The 16,133-nt window shown below is 50.9% G+C and overlaps 1 protein-coding gene across 2 annotated transcripts in view; it reads right to left on the bottom strand.

Moving 5' to 3' along the window:
- The window catches only part of NTN1 (netrin 1), a 108,367-nt gene that overhangs the window by 46,008 nt on the left and 46,226 nt on the right, over positions 1-16,133 (bottom strand). For both annotated transcript variants that reach the window (XM_052808748.1, XM_052808747.1), the window contains exon 2: positions 7,436-7,624. In XM_052808748.1, the coding sequence (XP_052664708.1) occupies positions 7,436-7,624 (189 nt within the window). The remainder of the gene's footprint in view (positions 1-7,435; positions 7,625-16,133) is intronic.

The following is a 16,133-nucleotide window of genomic DNA, read 5'->3' on the forward strand; positions in this document are numbered from 1 at the left end:
CTGTGATCTTATCACCAGGCACAGACAAAGCTCTCTATCTTTCTTCTTTTTCCCCTCTTTTTAAATTTTTTTTTTTGGGGGGGGGTGTTAATGACTTCTAAGCTAACTTCTGGAGACTGTAGCAGACCAGAGACCCCCAGCAAGTGCACTTCATCTGGGATGTGGATGGCAGAACCTCCTTGCCCATGGTGATGCCCCTTTGTGCTCTGCCAGCCCCCAGGGTGGGGTGCCCTACCAGTGCTCTGTGGTGTCTCTGAGCATCCAGGTTTCAATCCCAGACTGCCTAAAATATATACCACTGAAAGCAAATATCTGTTTAAATGCTGCTGTATTGTGGGAGGTGGCCCTGATCATAAGCTAGAGAGAGGAGGGAGTCTGCGATGAGTTTCTGGGAAGACCAGACAGGAGGATTTTACCCTCGTTCCAGTTAATTTGCACCAAAATGGAGAACCAACCCCAATACTGGAGCACTTCCAGGGGCAGATACATAGAGGAGCAAAAAGTATGACTGCTTCAGATCACCAGTGGCTACAAACATGAAACTGGAACGTGATATCTGTGGTCCCTAAACTTGTGCCCCAGTGCGTGGCATCATCCCCATGCACTGTGTGGAGATGCTGGAGCTGCCCTGGGTTGGGGGAAAGGGCTGTGCATGGCTCTGACATTTGGGTTGTTCCTTGTCGATGGCTCACATAGATCAGACTTAATTAGAAAGTCCTTGGAACTGGAACGCACGCGTGAAAGGCAGAGCAGGATGAAGGTTGGCACATGGAGCCCCATCTGGCTTGAAACAATTAGAAAGTGTCTCAGTTGCTGGGTTTGCCGCAGGAATATTCCACTGCTGCGACGCAGCAAACTTTTCCTGCTCTGGCTCGCAAAGAAGCGGCTGCTTAATTTGACGTAGCTGCTCATATGTCATTAAAATTGTGGATGTTTAAAAGCTGGCATGGCCAGGTAGATGTCTTGCGTTGAGCTCAAGTCTTCATTAAAAAAAAAAAAAAAATCACTCCTTTTCCATGTTTTCACACTACAAACTCAAAACAGTTTAAGAGTTTCTGTAATAATCATGTCCCTTCTTTGCTTTGGAACCCTTCCAGGTCAAGCGGGTAAATGGTGCAGCTCTACCCTGGGTCCTGGATGTGCCATGGAGGTGGTGGCACTTGGTGGCAGTGGCTCTCAAGCCTCCTGCGCTGCCCCAGGACACTTCCATGCAGCGACCCCTGTGCATGGAACGGCTTAAAGCTGCATTTCTATAAACTTTCTCTGACTGGTTTGTGTGTGCCTGGGGGTTGCTGATGACAAGTTTTAGATGTAGAAACCGTAAATCAGTGCTCAGCACTTGGAATAATATCGATATAAAGAATTATGGGGCCTTGGGGAAAGGGGTGACTAAGGCATAGCCACTAACAAATGCAGTATAGAAATACAGCTAGAAAATTGTTCTTGCAGCAGTGGAAAAGCATGCCCTATGGAGAAAATAAAGTCTGTGCTTGGCAGATCAATGCCTTGAAAGTTTGGACTTTCTCCAGTGATGTGATTTCTCAGAGGTGACCAAGCCTTGATACAAGAACTTGATCCAAGCCCTGCCAGCACTATGAGTTGGCTCATCTTTCATCTAAACGGTAGCTCCAGCTGGTCTTCAAAGAGGAAGAAAAGGAGAAAAGGAAGGGAAGGAAGTTTGATAATTAAGGACAACTCCCTGGGGGGAATTCATAGAAAGTATTGCCTTGGACTTTGCCTTGTGAAACCACAAATGAGCTGGACTAGAGATGGGCATCAAAATGAGATTGCTGTGGGGAGAGGAGCATCTCTCTTAGGAAGCACTTCACCTCCTCCTAAGGTGGACACCAAGGGTAGATCTCCTGCACTGATGCCCTGCAGTGACAGGAGGGAGCCTGTGGGAGCTGGTACTCGCTGCAGACAAGGAAAGGCTGGGGGCAGGAGCTCTGCCAGGAGCCACCACTGGTGGCCCTGCTGTCCCAGAGAGCCCTGGTTGAGGGGTTTCAGCCAGGCCACCCCCGTGTCTTTGGGATGTGTTAGCTGTGAGCTTGCCTACCCCCCACCTAGCTGTGGATTGGGGACTGTGGTGGCAGGGGACATCTCCAAGGCTGAAAGGATGCTGACCACAACTGAAACCTGCAGAGGTGCACCATGGACAGGCTGATCTTCCTGTCCTATATTGGGACGTGGCCCGTGGGACACCAACGGTGGGACACTAGGACGCTGGTGGCAGCGAGCCCGTCCTCAGACTCTGCCATCTAATGTGGGTTTTACCCCGACCGCCTCCTGCACCCGAACTTCTCAGCGGGGCTCCATGCAGCAAGAAGAGGTTACATCTTCACTGGCTTCAGCCTTGTGGAAATGAGCTCTCTGCTCTAAGCTGGTCACGCAGCTCCCTCTATAGTCAGTGGAGAGAGACGGGGGAAGGGGGGGGACTCGTCCCACTGTCCCTGTCACCAGGGGCTCTGCCTTCCTCTCCAGGCAGCACAAGGAGCCAAAAGGGATCCCCTGCATTAGTGTCCCCCCTCCTAAATGCCTGCATCTGGGTGGGAAGAAAACCTGCAACAGCATCCGTGAAATCAAGGACCAGAGGCTGAGCCCATGGGGATGGCAAGCACCCTCTCTCTGCTTGAACCGAAACTGTCTCCAAAAAACAAACATCAAAGTCTTGAGCCTTTGCAGGTATGAAGCAGGATGGGCAGGTAGGCTGGGAGTGCCTTTTTTTTTTTTTTCACAAGCCATTAAATAATCCTCCAACGCAGATGGAAAAGTCTGCCAGGCTCAGCACGGGCGTGGGGCTGCAACGGCGCGGGGGAGGCCGGCGATCCCATTTTTTACCAAAACATTGAGTCCTAATGAATGTGACCTCTCCAGGTGCCAAATCCTGCCCCTCCACAAGGGGTTTACACTGGCAGCCTCAGCACAAGTGCATTCATAATGCGTATCATTTGTCATCTTTTCATCAAAAAGTGTGTAAATCCTTTCCCCGAAGTGCAGAGCTGTTTTACAGCCAGGCTATAAAATCCTGCAGAGTCTCTGTTCCAATAGAATTACATTAGTGCCAATAATCTGGCAAATATCAGGAGTGAATTTAATCAAAAGAACTAACACCAGGGCCCTGATTTACAGTGGCCCATGACAGAGTGGAGCAGACGGAGGTTTGCAGGACCCAGATGTGGAATTTCACTTGCAACATCATTTGGAGCAGAGGGAAAGCAGAAGGAATGGGAAGCAGGGCTTCAGCATTTTGGGAGCTCTTCATGCTCTCACAAATATTGGTGAGAAAAGAGGAACAACTCGCCTTTGTTCTGAGTTTTAAAAGATGATCATGTGAAATTTCTTATATCTGGGGCTTCGTTGTTTCTCGGGACAGCCCCCACACCTAACGGGTGTGTGCAGGACCAGGGTTTTGATGTATCTGCCAAAGCAAAGGGCATTCTACTCCGGCACCCGCTGGGGTGAGCCCATCCATCCCCCACGGCAGAGGACCGGCACTACCACTGGACTGCTCCAGCCTGAGAGTCCCTGTCCGGGGCCACGCAGAGATCAGTTGTGCGGTCTGACCTCAAAACGCCAGGGGAGCCTGAGCCCTTGCTTGAGTAACTGGTGTCCCCGGCTTTGCCTGACCACCCACCCACAGCAGTCCCAGTCCTCCTTCAGCTCCCAGCTCCAGCCTGGCAGGCTCTGGCATGCACCCAACGTTGCCACTTCATGCAATATCCCTGCTCCATCTGTCATCAATTCCTTTGCATGCGGTTTGCAGACTTCATGCCATGCTCTGCCTGTTGCGTGGCTCTGTGACAGGGCATCTCTGATCACTGACAATTTTTTCTTTCTATCATTTTTTGCAAGAAAACAACTGGAAGCAAATGCATAGGCGAGGAACATGGCATGGCTGCATCACTTTTAACCATCAGGGTAAAAGTAATCCTTAAAGCCCAACTCCTTATGCCTTCACCTGTGCTGCTAAGACAAATTCAAATCATTAAAAAAATCTTTTAATTAAAAATTATTATAGGTTTGGCTATTAGAAAACCAACCAGCCCTCCGCCTGGGCAGGAGGGCACTGCCCAGCTCCACTTTCTGCTCACCTTTTGCTGCCTGAGCCTCACACCATGCCCTGCAACATGTGCAAAAGTTTGTGGCATTTTCTTTTTCTCCAAGTTAAAAAAAGTAGACATTGTTCAAACATTTCTGCAGTGTGATATTTTTTGCATAAATACCAAACCCAACCATTTCAAATAATGTAACTCATGCATCTATAAATTTCTGGCGTTAGATGCGTTATGAATTGAGGCACATAACCTAGTGCATAGGATGGAGTGAGAGATGAGAAACACAAGTGAGAGGAAAGGCAGTTTAGCTGGATGTGTCTGTTAGGCTGAATTAATGAAGTTGAATTAATACAAAAATCTCTTCAGCAGCTCTTTCATGGAACATTTGCTGTGAGTTCGCCCGAGCTCATGCAGTCTTGCCAGGGGGGTTAAGTGTGCTGCATGCTTCCTTGGCAGCTCTTGATCTGCTCACAAGGCACTGGTGCTCTATTATATGCATTTGTTTAAACGTGTTACGTGTAGGACATGAACGGAGCAATGCGATGGTTGAAAGAATCAAGTCTTATAGAGAAAACACAATATACTGGGTGGGATGAGACGTCAGGCAGTTGTGAGTGAGATGGCAGATGCTACAGGATGGTTAATTCCTTAATTCTAAACACATTCGGTTGAGATGAGACTCTGGGAGAGCTTTGCCTCTCGGCAGATGGCTTGGTGAGATGATAAATTAATATTGTTATCAATGGGAAAATGGCTGAAGTTGTTAGATGGTAGGGTTTGGTTTTTAAAAATGCCTGTTTTCAACAATTATTTCAGAAAAGTCCCTGAATCAGGGAAGAAAAACAGAGGGAACATAAAATATCCCATGTCATAAACAGGGCTCAGGAAAACGAGTTTACAAAGGAATGCCTTTGCTGTAGGAAACTTCATTTCGCCTGCTTTTGTATAGGACGATGGATTACGCCAACAATAAACCATTCCAACCACTGTGAAATTGTGCTAATAGCCTGCGAGTCAGGGAGCTGTTCATGCACCAGCATATTTATTACATACCTTTGTATCTGCTAGCTCCAATAGCCGCATTTTTGTTACAAACTGTGGGGGGTTGGAGAAGTATTTAAATTTGGTGATCTCAAATTTCAAGAGCAGGAGCGGTTTGACAAGGCAGGGGGATGAGAAAAGGACAATTGCAAAGAGCATTTAATAGAACGAATGACCCGGTGACTGGGAAATTCAGCCTTAAAACATTGTGGAGTGCCTCGTGAAGGCCAGTACACATCCTCCTGGGTGCTCGCTTGGGGAAACTGAGGCACAGCATGGCTCTGAGGTTTCCCACCCGCAGGTACCACCCACCACCCAGCTGTGCTTTTTGGGTAAAAGACCACTGTGCTATCATCTGCCACAGAGAGGTTAGCAAGAGTGAGGGGCCAGGGGACAGCAAGGGTAAATGGGCAGGAGAGGGGGAGCAGGCTGCCTGGCCAGGAAGGAGAGCTGGGAAAAGCAGGAGCGAGGAAGGTCCTGGGAAATGCCAGAGTCAATGAGACAGAGAGGCTTAAGCATGGACATTGCTGCCAACACAGGGCAGGGACTGCCTTTTCCCAGGATGGAAAAGTTGGGGATGGACAGGGGACGGCATCCGCCCTACCCTCTGGCCGAGCATCCCCTCCCTGCTCTGTGCTCCCTGTGCTGATCCCAGAGGACTGGAATGCCTATGGATGCACAGTGACCCCGTGGCTGGGAAAGAGCTCTCCTCTCCCCCAAATCCCACCATATCCCCAGGAGCCCCCATGCTGGGGAGGCAGCCGGGATAAACCAGAGCCCTGGGAAGGAGTTAACCGTGCTTGGGGAGGGGTGAGAAATCACCCCACCACCCCAGCACCCCAAAACCCTTTCTGAGGAGCAGGAAGGTAAATGAGAATCAGGCTCTGGACATCAGCAAACCCCTCTGCAAGCATGCCGCTGCCCGGGGGTGGTGGATGCCCGCCTGCATCGCTGCCTGGCCCCGCTCGAGGAGAGCCTACGCCTTCACAATTTCCCTTTGTTTGCCTCAACCTAACGTGCTGTTACTTCAGCTGCGACCCGGCCGTGAAAGCAGAAATATGAACTTTATTACGACACATATCCGCTCGGGACCGGGGGGCAAGGCGCGGCCGCGCGCGGCAGGCAGCTCGCTGCTGGAGCAGGGGTCCGGCTGCGGTGCTGGGTGTTGAGGCTGGTGTGGAAGTGACTCAGTCCCCCTGCACCCCTGCCTTCTGGCTCCTCAGACCCCAAAACGGCAGCTCCTCTCCCCTCCCAGAGCCACAAGTTGGGTTCACATCCCACCAGCCTGTGCATTGGCTGAAGCTGTAGCTTGTTAGCAGCCTCAGCACAGGGCAGGTCGAAAATGTCTCGTTGAAATAGTTTTTACAAGGTGAAAAAAGGGGGAGTAGGGCTGTCTAAAGAAGCAATTTCTTTTTTTGCTTTGGCAAAGAGTGTCTGTTTTCAGTGGAAAAAAAAAAAAACACATGAAGAAGCGTTTTCATTAAAAAAATTGAAAATGCTGAAGACCCAGAGCTTTCCAGCCAAAAATACACAGCTTGGGCCAAAAAGCTTTCCGTTTCTTGTTGAAATGAGTCTTTAGAGAGAAAAGAGCTGAAACTTTCTGCGGGAAACCCCAGCATCTTCTAATCTGGCTTTTGAATGTTTGCTTGATTCCTTTAGCTGTGTCTCAGGTTCAGGATTTATATCTCTTCCAGCAGAGAGCTGAGAGTTAAAAAAGTTCATTTGCAGGATTTGCTCTTATTGCTGCTCCCACCCCAGCTGAAGCCCCGCTTGCCTTCACGTTCACCGCAGAAGAGGAAACCTCAAAAAACTCCGCTTGCTGAGCTCAAAATAAAATTGTTTCCCATTTTACTGTTCTCACCTTGTCCCGAGGAGTGAAATGTTCTGTGCGTGGGTTAAATGCTGCCTGTGCCCCTGGCAGCGCTGAGGGTGGGAGCAGGAGACGGGCATTTGGAGGAGGCTGATTTACAGACGCTACATCTAACCCCGTTTTGTGCAACTCTGCCCTTACATGTGTGATGACCAAATTAGCTGTGGTTATCGGAGCAGGTGAAGCATGATTTCTAAGTGATAAAACCTGAAATAATTTAAAGTCATCCTCAGCAGTGAGGACTTTTTGTATTTCGGTGGCCTCGTCCTCACCAGGAGGCTGGGGAGACCAGGGAGAAGTGATGGCAGGGAATGTGGGGGCAAGAAAAGTTATTTCAAGGGCTTGGTTTGGGAGAGGGAGGAGCAGGAGGGGTATGGCAAGATCAAGAACTGTGGAAGCAGGAGCAGCAGGAAGGAGTCGGAGGAGAAAGAGCCGTACGGTCCCGGCCACCCCACCCCTGAGCCGGTACCTTTGCAGGCCTTGCGGTGGGAGATGGGCTTGCTGAGGTCCCGGTAGAAGCCCTCCTTGCAGTAGTGGCAGTGCCGCCCAGCAGTGTTGTGCCGGCAGTTCAGGCAGACGCCACCGCTCTTGCGCCCCGACAGCTTGTAGAGCTCCATGTTGAAGCGGCACCGCCGGGCATGGAGGTTGCAGTTGCAAGCTGCGAGAGGGAAAGAGCGGAGACCATCAGCATCTGTGCCTGCTCACGGAGGTGCCAACCCGGGGGGGGAACCTGTGTGCATGGGGTTGGGCACCCTCGAGGTGCTGCCCAGGGAGCCCTGCCGCAGCGGGGGTGTCACAGGCTGGGATGCTCTGGTGGCACCTCCGGCTATGGGAAACCAACTGCTAACCCACGTTCGTCCTTGACCAGTGCTATGCGGTGAGTCCAGCTTTTTGGAGGGGAAGTTGAGGTCACTAAGACCCCGTTTCACCATTGTGACTTGCAACAAATAGGCCTTTTGTGTCTCCCCACTCTTAATGTGAATTAAAAGCTGGGTGCAGGCAGGTCTGCGAGGGCAGGCAGCTCACCCGTGGTTAGGAAACGGCAACACACAACCCCCCAGCTCCTCCCCCAGCTTTGTCGCAACTGCTTTGCCCCATGCAGGCACTGCTCGTCTCCTTTCCCATCTGCTCTCGCACTGTGGTGCTTCATATTGTGCTGCTGCTCGGTACAAAGCCCCCCCAAACTGCTGTGAAACCCCCTGCTTCCCAACACCCTGGGAGCCCTCTCTGTCTGCCCCCAGGGGAAAGGGCATTTCCAACATCACCTGCCCGACCTTCCCAGTATTCCCACTCTCACCAGTCCCGACACATGTGTGTTTGAGCTCCAAATATCAAGACCTTCCTAGCTACCTTCTTCCCTGGCTTTCCTTCCCGTGCTTGGAACCCGTAGCACAAGTCTCTGTTCTGCACCTGCAGCCCTGAACATGCCGGTAAAACCTCACCTCTGCCTCCGCATCCCTCATCCCGCTGCTGGGACAGGGCCGGCCTGGCGCCCAGTTAGTCAAATACCAAAAAGTCCCCCTCTGCTTTGATTGCATGTGCTGTGACTGAACCTGCCGGGAGATGTCCAATTTCTCCACCATATGCAGCCTAATGTCAACACAGGGACTATTTTAACAGGGGGCCTTTGCAAAGGACAACTTAAGGACTTCAAAGCTCGACCCCTCGCCTGCCTCTCCCCAGAGCTGTCATGGGAACATCAAGAGGCAGTTGCTGGGGCTCTGTGCTTTGCTGAGAATTTTATAGCTTGTTTTCTTTTCCCTTTGCTTTTATTTGCTCTTCACCCCTGAACAATGCATCTGTGCAATGCCAACCCACAGCTGGGCCTCTCGGCTCGGCACGAAGGTGTCACGGCTCTGGGCTTGTCACCTTCCTTTAGAGCAGAGACATCTTAATCCCTCATTCCTTCCTGTTTACCTTATGGTGCTTGCCCAAGACAAAGACATGCTATATTTGCTTAATTATCAAATTTCAGCCCAGAAAATTACAGTGCAGTTCCAGATTATTTATCAGGAACAATCCCCAGCTAACTCACAACGTGAAAGCAAAGCGGAGAGCAAAATCCTCTGGACACGTCCGACCAGTGGGATGGAGACTGCTTTCTCCATGCTTTGCAATCATCTGAATTCCTCTGGCTGGCGTGGTGAGGCCCAACCTCACGTCCCCACCAAACGCTGGCAGAGTAGGAGAAGCAGCCACCAACGTGCTAGTGGTGAGAAAAGCGGCCCAAGAGTGGTTTGCCAGCCGTGAGAGAGTGAGATTTCTGACACCGAGTGGGGCCACGACTTTGAACTGCGGTTTGCCTCTCCTTAGATGAGCCCACCAGCCTGCGGGTGCATTTGTCATCTCCCAAAACAGGAGACGACCATCAAGGAGACTGGAGAGGCAGCTCCTGCATGCAGAGGGAATTGCTGTTTTTTAGATCCGGCCGGTCCCACAGACACATTTGCTGATGCTGCAAGTACACTTAAACAGCCTGTTTGCATCTAAAAGAAGCACGGGAGCTCACACCAGGCACTTTCTGCATCCCCCTTGTAGGTTTTTCCCCTTCCATCTTAATCTCAGGAGGAGCACTTTGTACTTTGCTAGGAGCGCCCCAGCAGCTGCTCAGCTATGGTATTCTCCTTTTCTCATGGCGTGCCGAGCAGCCCCTGCCACCACGATGGCTCCGCCGCAGTCAGCGCTTGTACAAATACGGGATTAGAGGTGATTCTTGCCCTGCAGAATGCATGAGCTAAGCTTTCGGGAAGGAGGTGGCATTTTTAAAGTCCCAATCCTTGTTTTACAGAGAGGCGACTGAGATGCTGAGATTAAACTTTTTTGCCGGGCATGCAGGAGGCACAGGGCTGAGGGCTGGTTCCTCCGCGCAGGGCAGAGCCTTGCCCCAGGCATGGACCAGCTGAAAGGCACACCAGGGCTGCAAGCTGAAGGATGACCTCTTGGCTATAGCTAACTACCAAAGCAACACCTGTATCAATGTCATGGCCTCAGGACTCAGCTCAAGCAGAGAAAAAAAAAGATTTAAGTCCCTCAGTCTGAGAGTCTGTCATCCCTAGTGTAGCCTGTGATGTTGCAGGCACATCTCCATTGTTCAAAGCCTTGAGATGCACTAGCAGCTCTGCCTTTGGTGCTACAAACCACAGGATTTAGTCCCTGTTGACCAACATGAGGAGACATTTCTCCAGGGGGTGGCATGGCCTCACAGAATACCTAGTTCTTCCTTGAATCTGGCAGAAATGTGTGTTTTCCGAAGAGCATGAAAGCTCATCTCCTCCTAAAACTTTTATTTTAGGAGAGCTGGACTTGGTACTCGAGTATTTTGCAAGACTGCATTGGCAAATCCCTTTTTAAAATTCAAAGCTGAGCCCACCTGAAGAGTGAGTAAAAATTTTTGCATTTATTTGGGTTGCTTGATAAGCAGAAATGTTTTTGCAAAGCCAGAAAACCAGAACTCCTGGGATTTTTCTCAAGATCTTTGCAAATATTTCAGCTGGTCCCACCAGGGCAGAGCTGCACGGGAATGTGGAGGAATAAGTGGAGTGTGCAGAGCTGCTCGCAGCCCTGCTCCTGGGATCAATTTTACATTGATCTTCCAGGGATGGGAAAATCCAGTGTCTGGAGAAGGGAAGAAGCTGAACCTCACAAGAAACTGCAAGGAGCTCCCCAAAACAGCCATCCCTGTCCTCATACAGAGCAAAGGACCTAAAGATTGTGTATGCCCCAGGGTATAAACCCTCCCAGGAGGGAGTGAATGAGCTGGGAGAAGGTGTGTGCTAGTTGAGCCCCTCTCCATGCCCAGCGTCCCTGCACTTGGCCTCCCTGCGAGCTCCCTGGAAGCACTGTAACAGCCAGGGAGCAACGGCCACCCCTCCACCGTGACTTCTCACCTTTTTTTGGCTCCATCGGCTCAGCCTTGGCTCTGTCCCCTCCTTCCACCTGCACTCCCAGGGCACCAAGGACATCCGCTGGGCACTGATTGCCTCCTAACCCCATGCACATAGGTGCTTTTCCATCATCCACCCCCTCCTGATCCACCTGCTTGTGCAGACAGAAGGGACCAAACTGACCCAAAGAGAGTGGTTTTAATTGAAATTACTGTCTTCTGTGCTCATCCTGAGTGCATGGGTCCTGAATGGCCAGTGCTATGCACTGCTGGGCTAGCTGGCAGCTCTGTCTGCAGCCTGATGTGTTTGCAGGTGCCCAATGGGAGAGGCTTGGTCCAACTGAAGGAACATAGCCATCCTGTTTTTTCCTGACAATAGTGCATAGGGACGGAAGAATTAATGCAATAAATGACCCATCTAGGCATCAGAAAGTCCTTGCTGGGGACGAGGCTGGGACACGTCGTGATGGGATCCATGACGCTGGTGCTACAGCCTCGGAGAAGACCGGTGGTAGGGACCTGGGGATGCTGAGCGAGGGCAATGCCTGGGCACACCGCTATCACTGGGAGCCGGCCATTAGGACCGACAGGGACCCAGCAGCAGGTCATGATGCTTTTGGATCCCAGCTCTGAATCTGTGTGCGGTCCCCGGGTGCCGCAGGCAGGGCGTGCGGCTCGCCTGGCCACATTTTCCCTGGACAGAGGCGTTCAGGAAACACGGCTCCCGCCCACCCTCTCCCTCGGCCCAATGGTTAATCCCCTGCTGTGCTAAAGCATTTTGCCTTGTTCCTAACATGAGTTGGGCTGGCTTTAATTTCCAGCTAGCGCTTCTTGGTTTGAATTTCCCTGCCACAGTAAGTGGCTCTTTAGCAACCCATCTTTTCTTTCTATGAACACCATCGCCAGTTGTAATAAAAATCACCTCCCAATATTGGCACCACCTACGGTCCCCATGCTTTGCTTTTCACCCAGTGGAGAAGACACCCCTGCACAGGCTGCAGACCCAGCACAGACCCAGTTATGAGCAAAACATGTGCCAGGTGCTGAGACCTCTCCAAGGAAAGATTTTGGCTCCAGTGGCTGGACTAAGCTCAGTGCTGCTGTCTCCTGCTTTCTTCTTTCTCTTATTTTGCCAAGGACCTCACAAGCCTTTTGTTAGCTGACTTTATTGCACACAGATGTACAGAGCTTCATCAAACACTTTCTACCTGGGCCGCCAGGCTCTGATATGAATAACCAGCTATCACTTAAATGCAGATGTTCAGAAACCTGGAGAAGGTCAGAGCGGAAAAGAGGAAAGCTGTGGTTTGGAGCCGGGTGCAGAAACTACAGCAGAAGCATCTCTGCATTAAAAACAGTGACTTGGTCAAATGAATCTGTCGAAGAAGGTCAAGGTGGGCAAGATTTTTCATTTGGGAGAATGAAAGGAGATACGTGAATGGGAGGCACAGGCTGGAGCTATGCGGTGGGAGCTGTGGTCGTGGTCTTTTGTGCCGCCGCCGTGTCCCCCAGGCTCCGCGTCCCAGCGCCCTGTGTCTCCCAGGATGCATTCCTCTCCGTGGTTTTCATTCAGCAATGACAATGCTGCCCTTTCAAAAGACCCCACCCTTCCAAAACTTATATTTTGGCAATTTTCAAAATGCAAATTGCTTTTTAAACAAACAAAAACCCCAAAACATTTTGTTTTAATTTTTGCAAACAATAATTCGGGGGAGGGGGGAAGGGAAAGGGGAGGATAGAAGAAGCCAGGGGCTGAAAGTAATCTCTAAATTTGAGTTGAATTTATGAATAGTCTCATTCTCCTTAAAATTGTCCTTTCCCCAGATAAGTTTTTTTGCCAGAAAATTGCTAACTCAGCCTGAGCCATTATTTCTCTTTTGCAGGAGCAAGCCTCGCGTGCATCGTCCCAGCTGCTGAGAGAGGCACCCTGCCCGTGCCCATCTGGGGAGGGCCTTCGCTCCCAGGGGACCCCTGGAGATATCTTCAGGGATATTATTTTTGAGGGCCATATTGGTCAAGGAAACAGCCACCCTTAAATCACAGAGAGGGGACAACAGAGATGGAGCAGCAGCCAGAGTCAGCGGAGACCCGTCTGCTTGCTGGACTGGGAGGTAAAGAGAAAGGCCCTGTGGATTCAGTAGGAGGGTGTCCCTGGTCCCCTACAGCACCGCGTCCCTTCAAGCCTGCTGCTGGCTGGTTTGAGGTTTTGGAGCAGCTGGGCATGAACCTGGAGCTGCTGGACAAGTTCCTGCACTGCTGCATGCCGCCAGACCCCTCTGGTCCAGCACAGGCTGCAGTGCATTGGGCTGCCGGGGCTGTGCCTGGTGAGTGATCCCGGGTGGTATGGCCCTGCAGGCTGTCCCCTGAGGGGCACAGACACTGCCCCAGCTGGGGAGGGGGTTTCTGTCCATGCTTGCTGCAGCAAAATGGCAAAGCATGGATGAACACCAGCCGTGGCGGCAGTGAAGTCCTGCACAGTACAGCCACCGCGCGTGGCCCCGGGAGCTTGGAGCTGTCGGGACTGAGCAGCTGGATCCAGCTCTGCTTGCAGGGCAGGCGGCCCCGCGCCCTCCCGTGTGGCTTGGTGCCACCCACCACAGACCCAGTTGGCCGACACTAAACAAAAATGTTTGCTCGGGAAAATTCATTTGCGTGCTCTGTTAAGTCTGAGTAAGGAGGAGGATCGGAAATTGGTTTGGTTTGCTTGAGCTAATCCACCAGAGGGGAAATCCATTGGGGTGTTGTGGCTGCAAGAGGGAGACTCAGGGTCTGCGCCAGACCCCAGGTTTTCCTGACAGTCAGAGCAAAAAGATGGAGGAAAGTGTGTGGACTCACCACAAAATATGCAACTGTGGTTGGCATCGCCCACGAAACCGGAGCCACAAACCTGGCTTGCAGAAAAAGCAAGTGTGCACTGGTGGTGGGGGAAGGAAAGCTCCATCCTTGCTGATGCATCCCAGAGACCCCCCCACTGTTGGGGCTGAAGGCTTTCTGGGCAGCCCCTTGCACTCCAGCCTGCTCCCCATGAGGCCAAATGCCTCTCGCCACTTTCCACCCATGAGAAACACCCCTGAAAGCAAGGAAAGGCCAAACTGCAAATGTAGGTGAAGCAAGAGAGAGGGTTCTGGGGAGAAACACGCTGAGAAAATCTTCCTGGTGGCACAAAAAGGGGTTGGGGAACAGAAGACTTTTCCATGCATGAAAAACCTGAGGAATGGCAATTCTGCAGAAAAGCTCTAGACAAGGTGGCATCAGAGTGACCCAGGACCTCCCTGGGGATGCTGGACACCTCAAGTGCTCTTCAATTCCCACTTTGCCCAGTTCCCAAACCCCTATGTGCCCCAGGGACCAGGAGGCCCTGGAGATGTCCCCCTGTCAATGTTGGTTCTGCTAAGTATAACAACGCTCTACAATACTGAAGTCCAAGTTGGTAACAACGACGTTTATGCCTGCCTGAGATATCCAATGATAAGACCCTCATTTTCTTTTACGTAAAGAAATGCCAAACTCACTGATTGGGCCGAAACATTTGAGACCGGGTGTCTGACTCAGGCTGAATATTTCTGGAAAAGTTCCTGCTAAAATGATTCAGCTGTTAATGAGAAACAAGGCTAGTGAAAAATACAGTGTTGTGCCAATGCTAACAAATTTGGGGATTTCTTTCCTTAAAGAAAAATCTATTGCCCTTATATTTGAAGCCAAGACTTAAAAAGAAAAACATTGCTCCCTGGTAGGGATGTGTCTTTTGCTGTCTCTAAGGAGAACTGCTCAAGCTTGGCTGAGTTTCTAAGTCACTGAAAAATGAGGGACATGTTTGGCCGAAGTTGATGGAGTTTTGCAGCTAAAGTCCCTGAAGATCTTATTTTCACTGGCCAAACCAAGCTGAAAACCAACCCTGTAGAGATGGGGCAGTAGATGCTTGGTAGACTCTCAGGTGCTGAGCATGGCAGTGCCAATCCACAGTGCTCCCTCCTACCATCAGTACAAGATTCACCTCCGTACATCAGACCTCCCCAACAGCGATGGTCATCGGCAGGCCCGTCAGCAGGAAGGGTGAACCTTCAGCAGATGCTAGGGCGTGGGTACGAGAAGCAAATGCTAAACAGCAGAGCTTACGGGATTTAACCCATGAATGTGTTTTGGGGATTGCCCTCACCCCAGCAGACAGTAGGGGTAAACCAGGCACATCCATGGTAAACCAGTTGTCCATCAGCACCTGTAGCCAGATCAAATACTGGCTGTAAAAACTGGGCAGCAGACAGCTTGGCAAAGCCAACAACCAGTATGTGGTCTCTGGCATGTGGTTTTCAGAACAGATACAAGGAGAAAGTCCAGAGGTGCTCATAGATCAAACCCAAAAGAGGAAAGAACAAGTCCCATCAGATCAGCTACTGAGGGTTACTTTGTCAATGCTCACAATTATCAACTTTTTGCCAGTGCTGTGAGACCAAAGCTCTTCCCAATAGCACAAGATCCCTTTGGAGAGCATCTGGCAGCTGCTGCAAACCAGGCATGGTAGCTGTCTGTCCGCCCCTCCAGCTGCCCATGCCATGGGAGCCGGTTCCAACAGCGACAGACACTACTCGCGACTTAACCTGTGACGTGAACCTGTCTGACTGTGGTCTGATACATGTTTTTATTAATTTCAGGGAGGGAGATATTTTCATAACTGCTTCCACATTTATTAGTTCCAGACTAGACTGGAGCACCAAAATCTCACCAGGTATTTCCTGGCTGTCCACATGGTATTTCTGGCTCCACAGGAAGCATCAGGGGAGCAAGAGCAAGACTTATTCCTGGGAGATTTACAGCTCCGAGATGTTCAGGTTATGAGCTGGATTTTAACAATCTCTGAGCAGTGGAGATCTCCCATTGCTAGCAGGCACACGTGGCAGACAGCTGCTCACAGCCAGCGAGGTCTCACTGATTTGTGTATTCCTGCCTTGAACCCTCAGGGACATCTACAGTGACCTGCAATTGCTCCTTCAAAGCCACCAGGCAGCTGACTGTCTATCAACAGGCAATGAGGATGGATGAGAAACCTGTGGGCCTGTTGTGTTGCACTGAAATGTTGAGATTTGTGGTAGCCTCTCACCCAAGGCATTTTGTCCAAAGACAAAAGCAGTCTTACTCAATACAGGATGCAAATCACAAAGCAAGCCTATCCCTGGTGAAGCACACACGGTTGTACTCAAAGAGCCTGGAAATGGGCTGCAAATTCCCCTTGCTTCCTCCAGTGAATGTGCTGGGAGGGAACATCTGCTGCTCTTCAACAGAGACTTGA

This window comes from Harpia harpyja, chromosome 14 (genome assembly GCF_026419915.1).
Source record: "Harpia harpyja isolate bHarHar1 chromosome 14, bHarHar1 primary haplotype, whole genome shotgun sequence".
NCBI classification, from domain to species: domain Eukaryota; kingdom Metazoa; phylum Chordata; class Aves; order Accipitriformes; family Accipitridae; genus Harpia; species Harpia harpyja.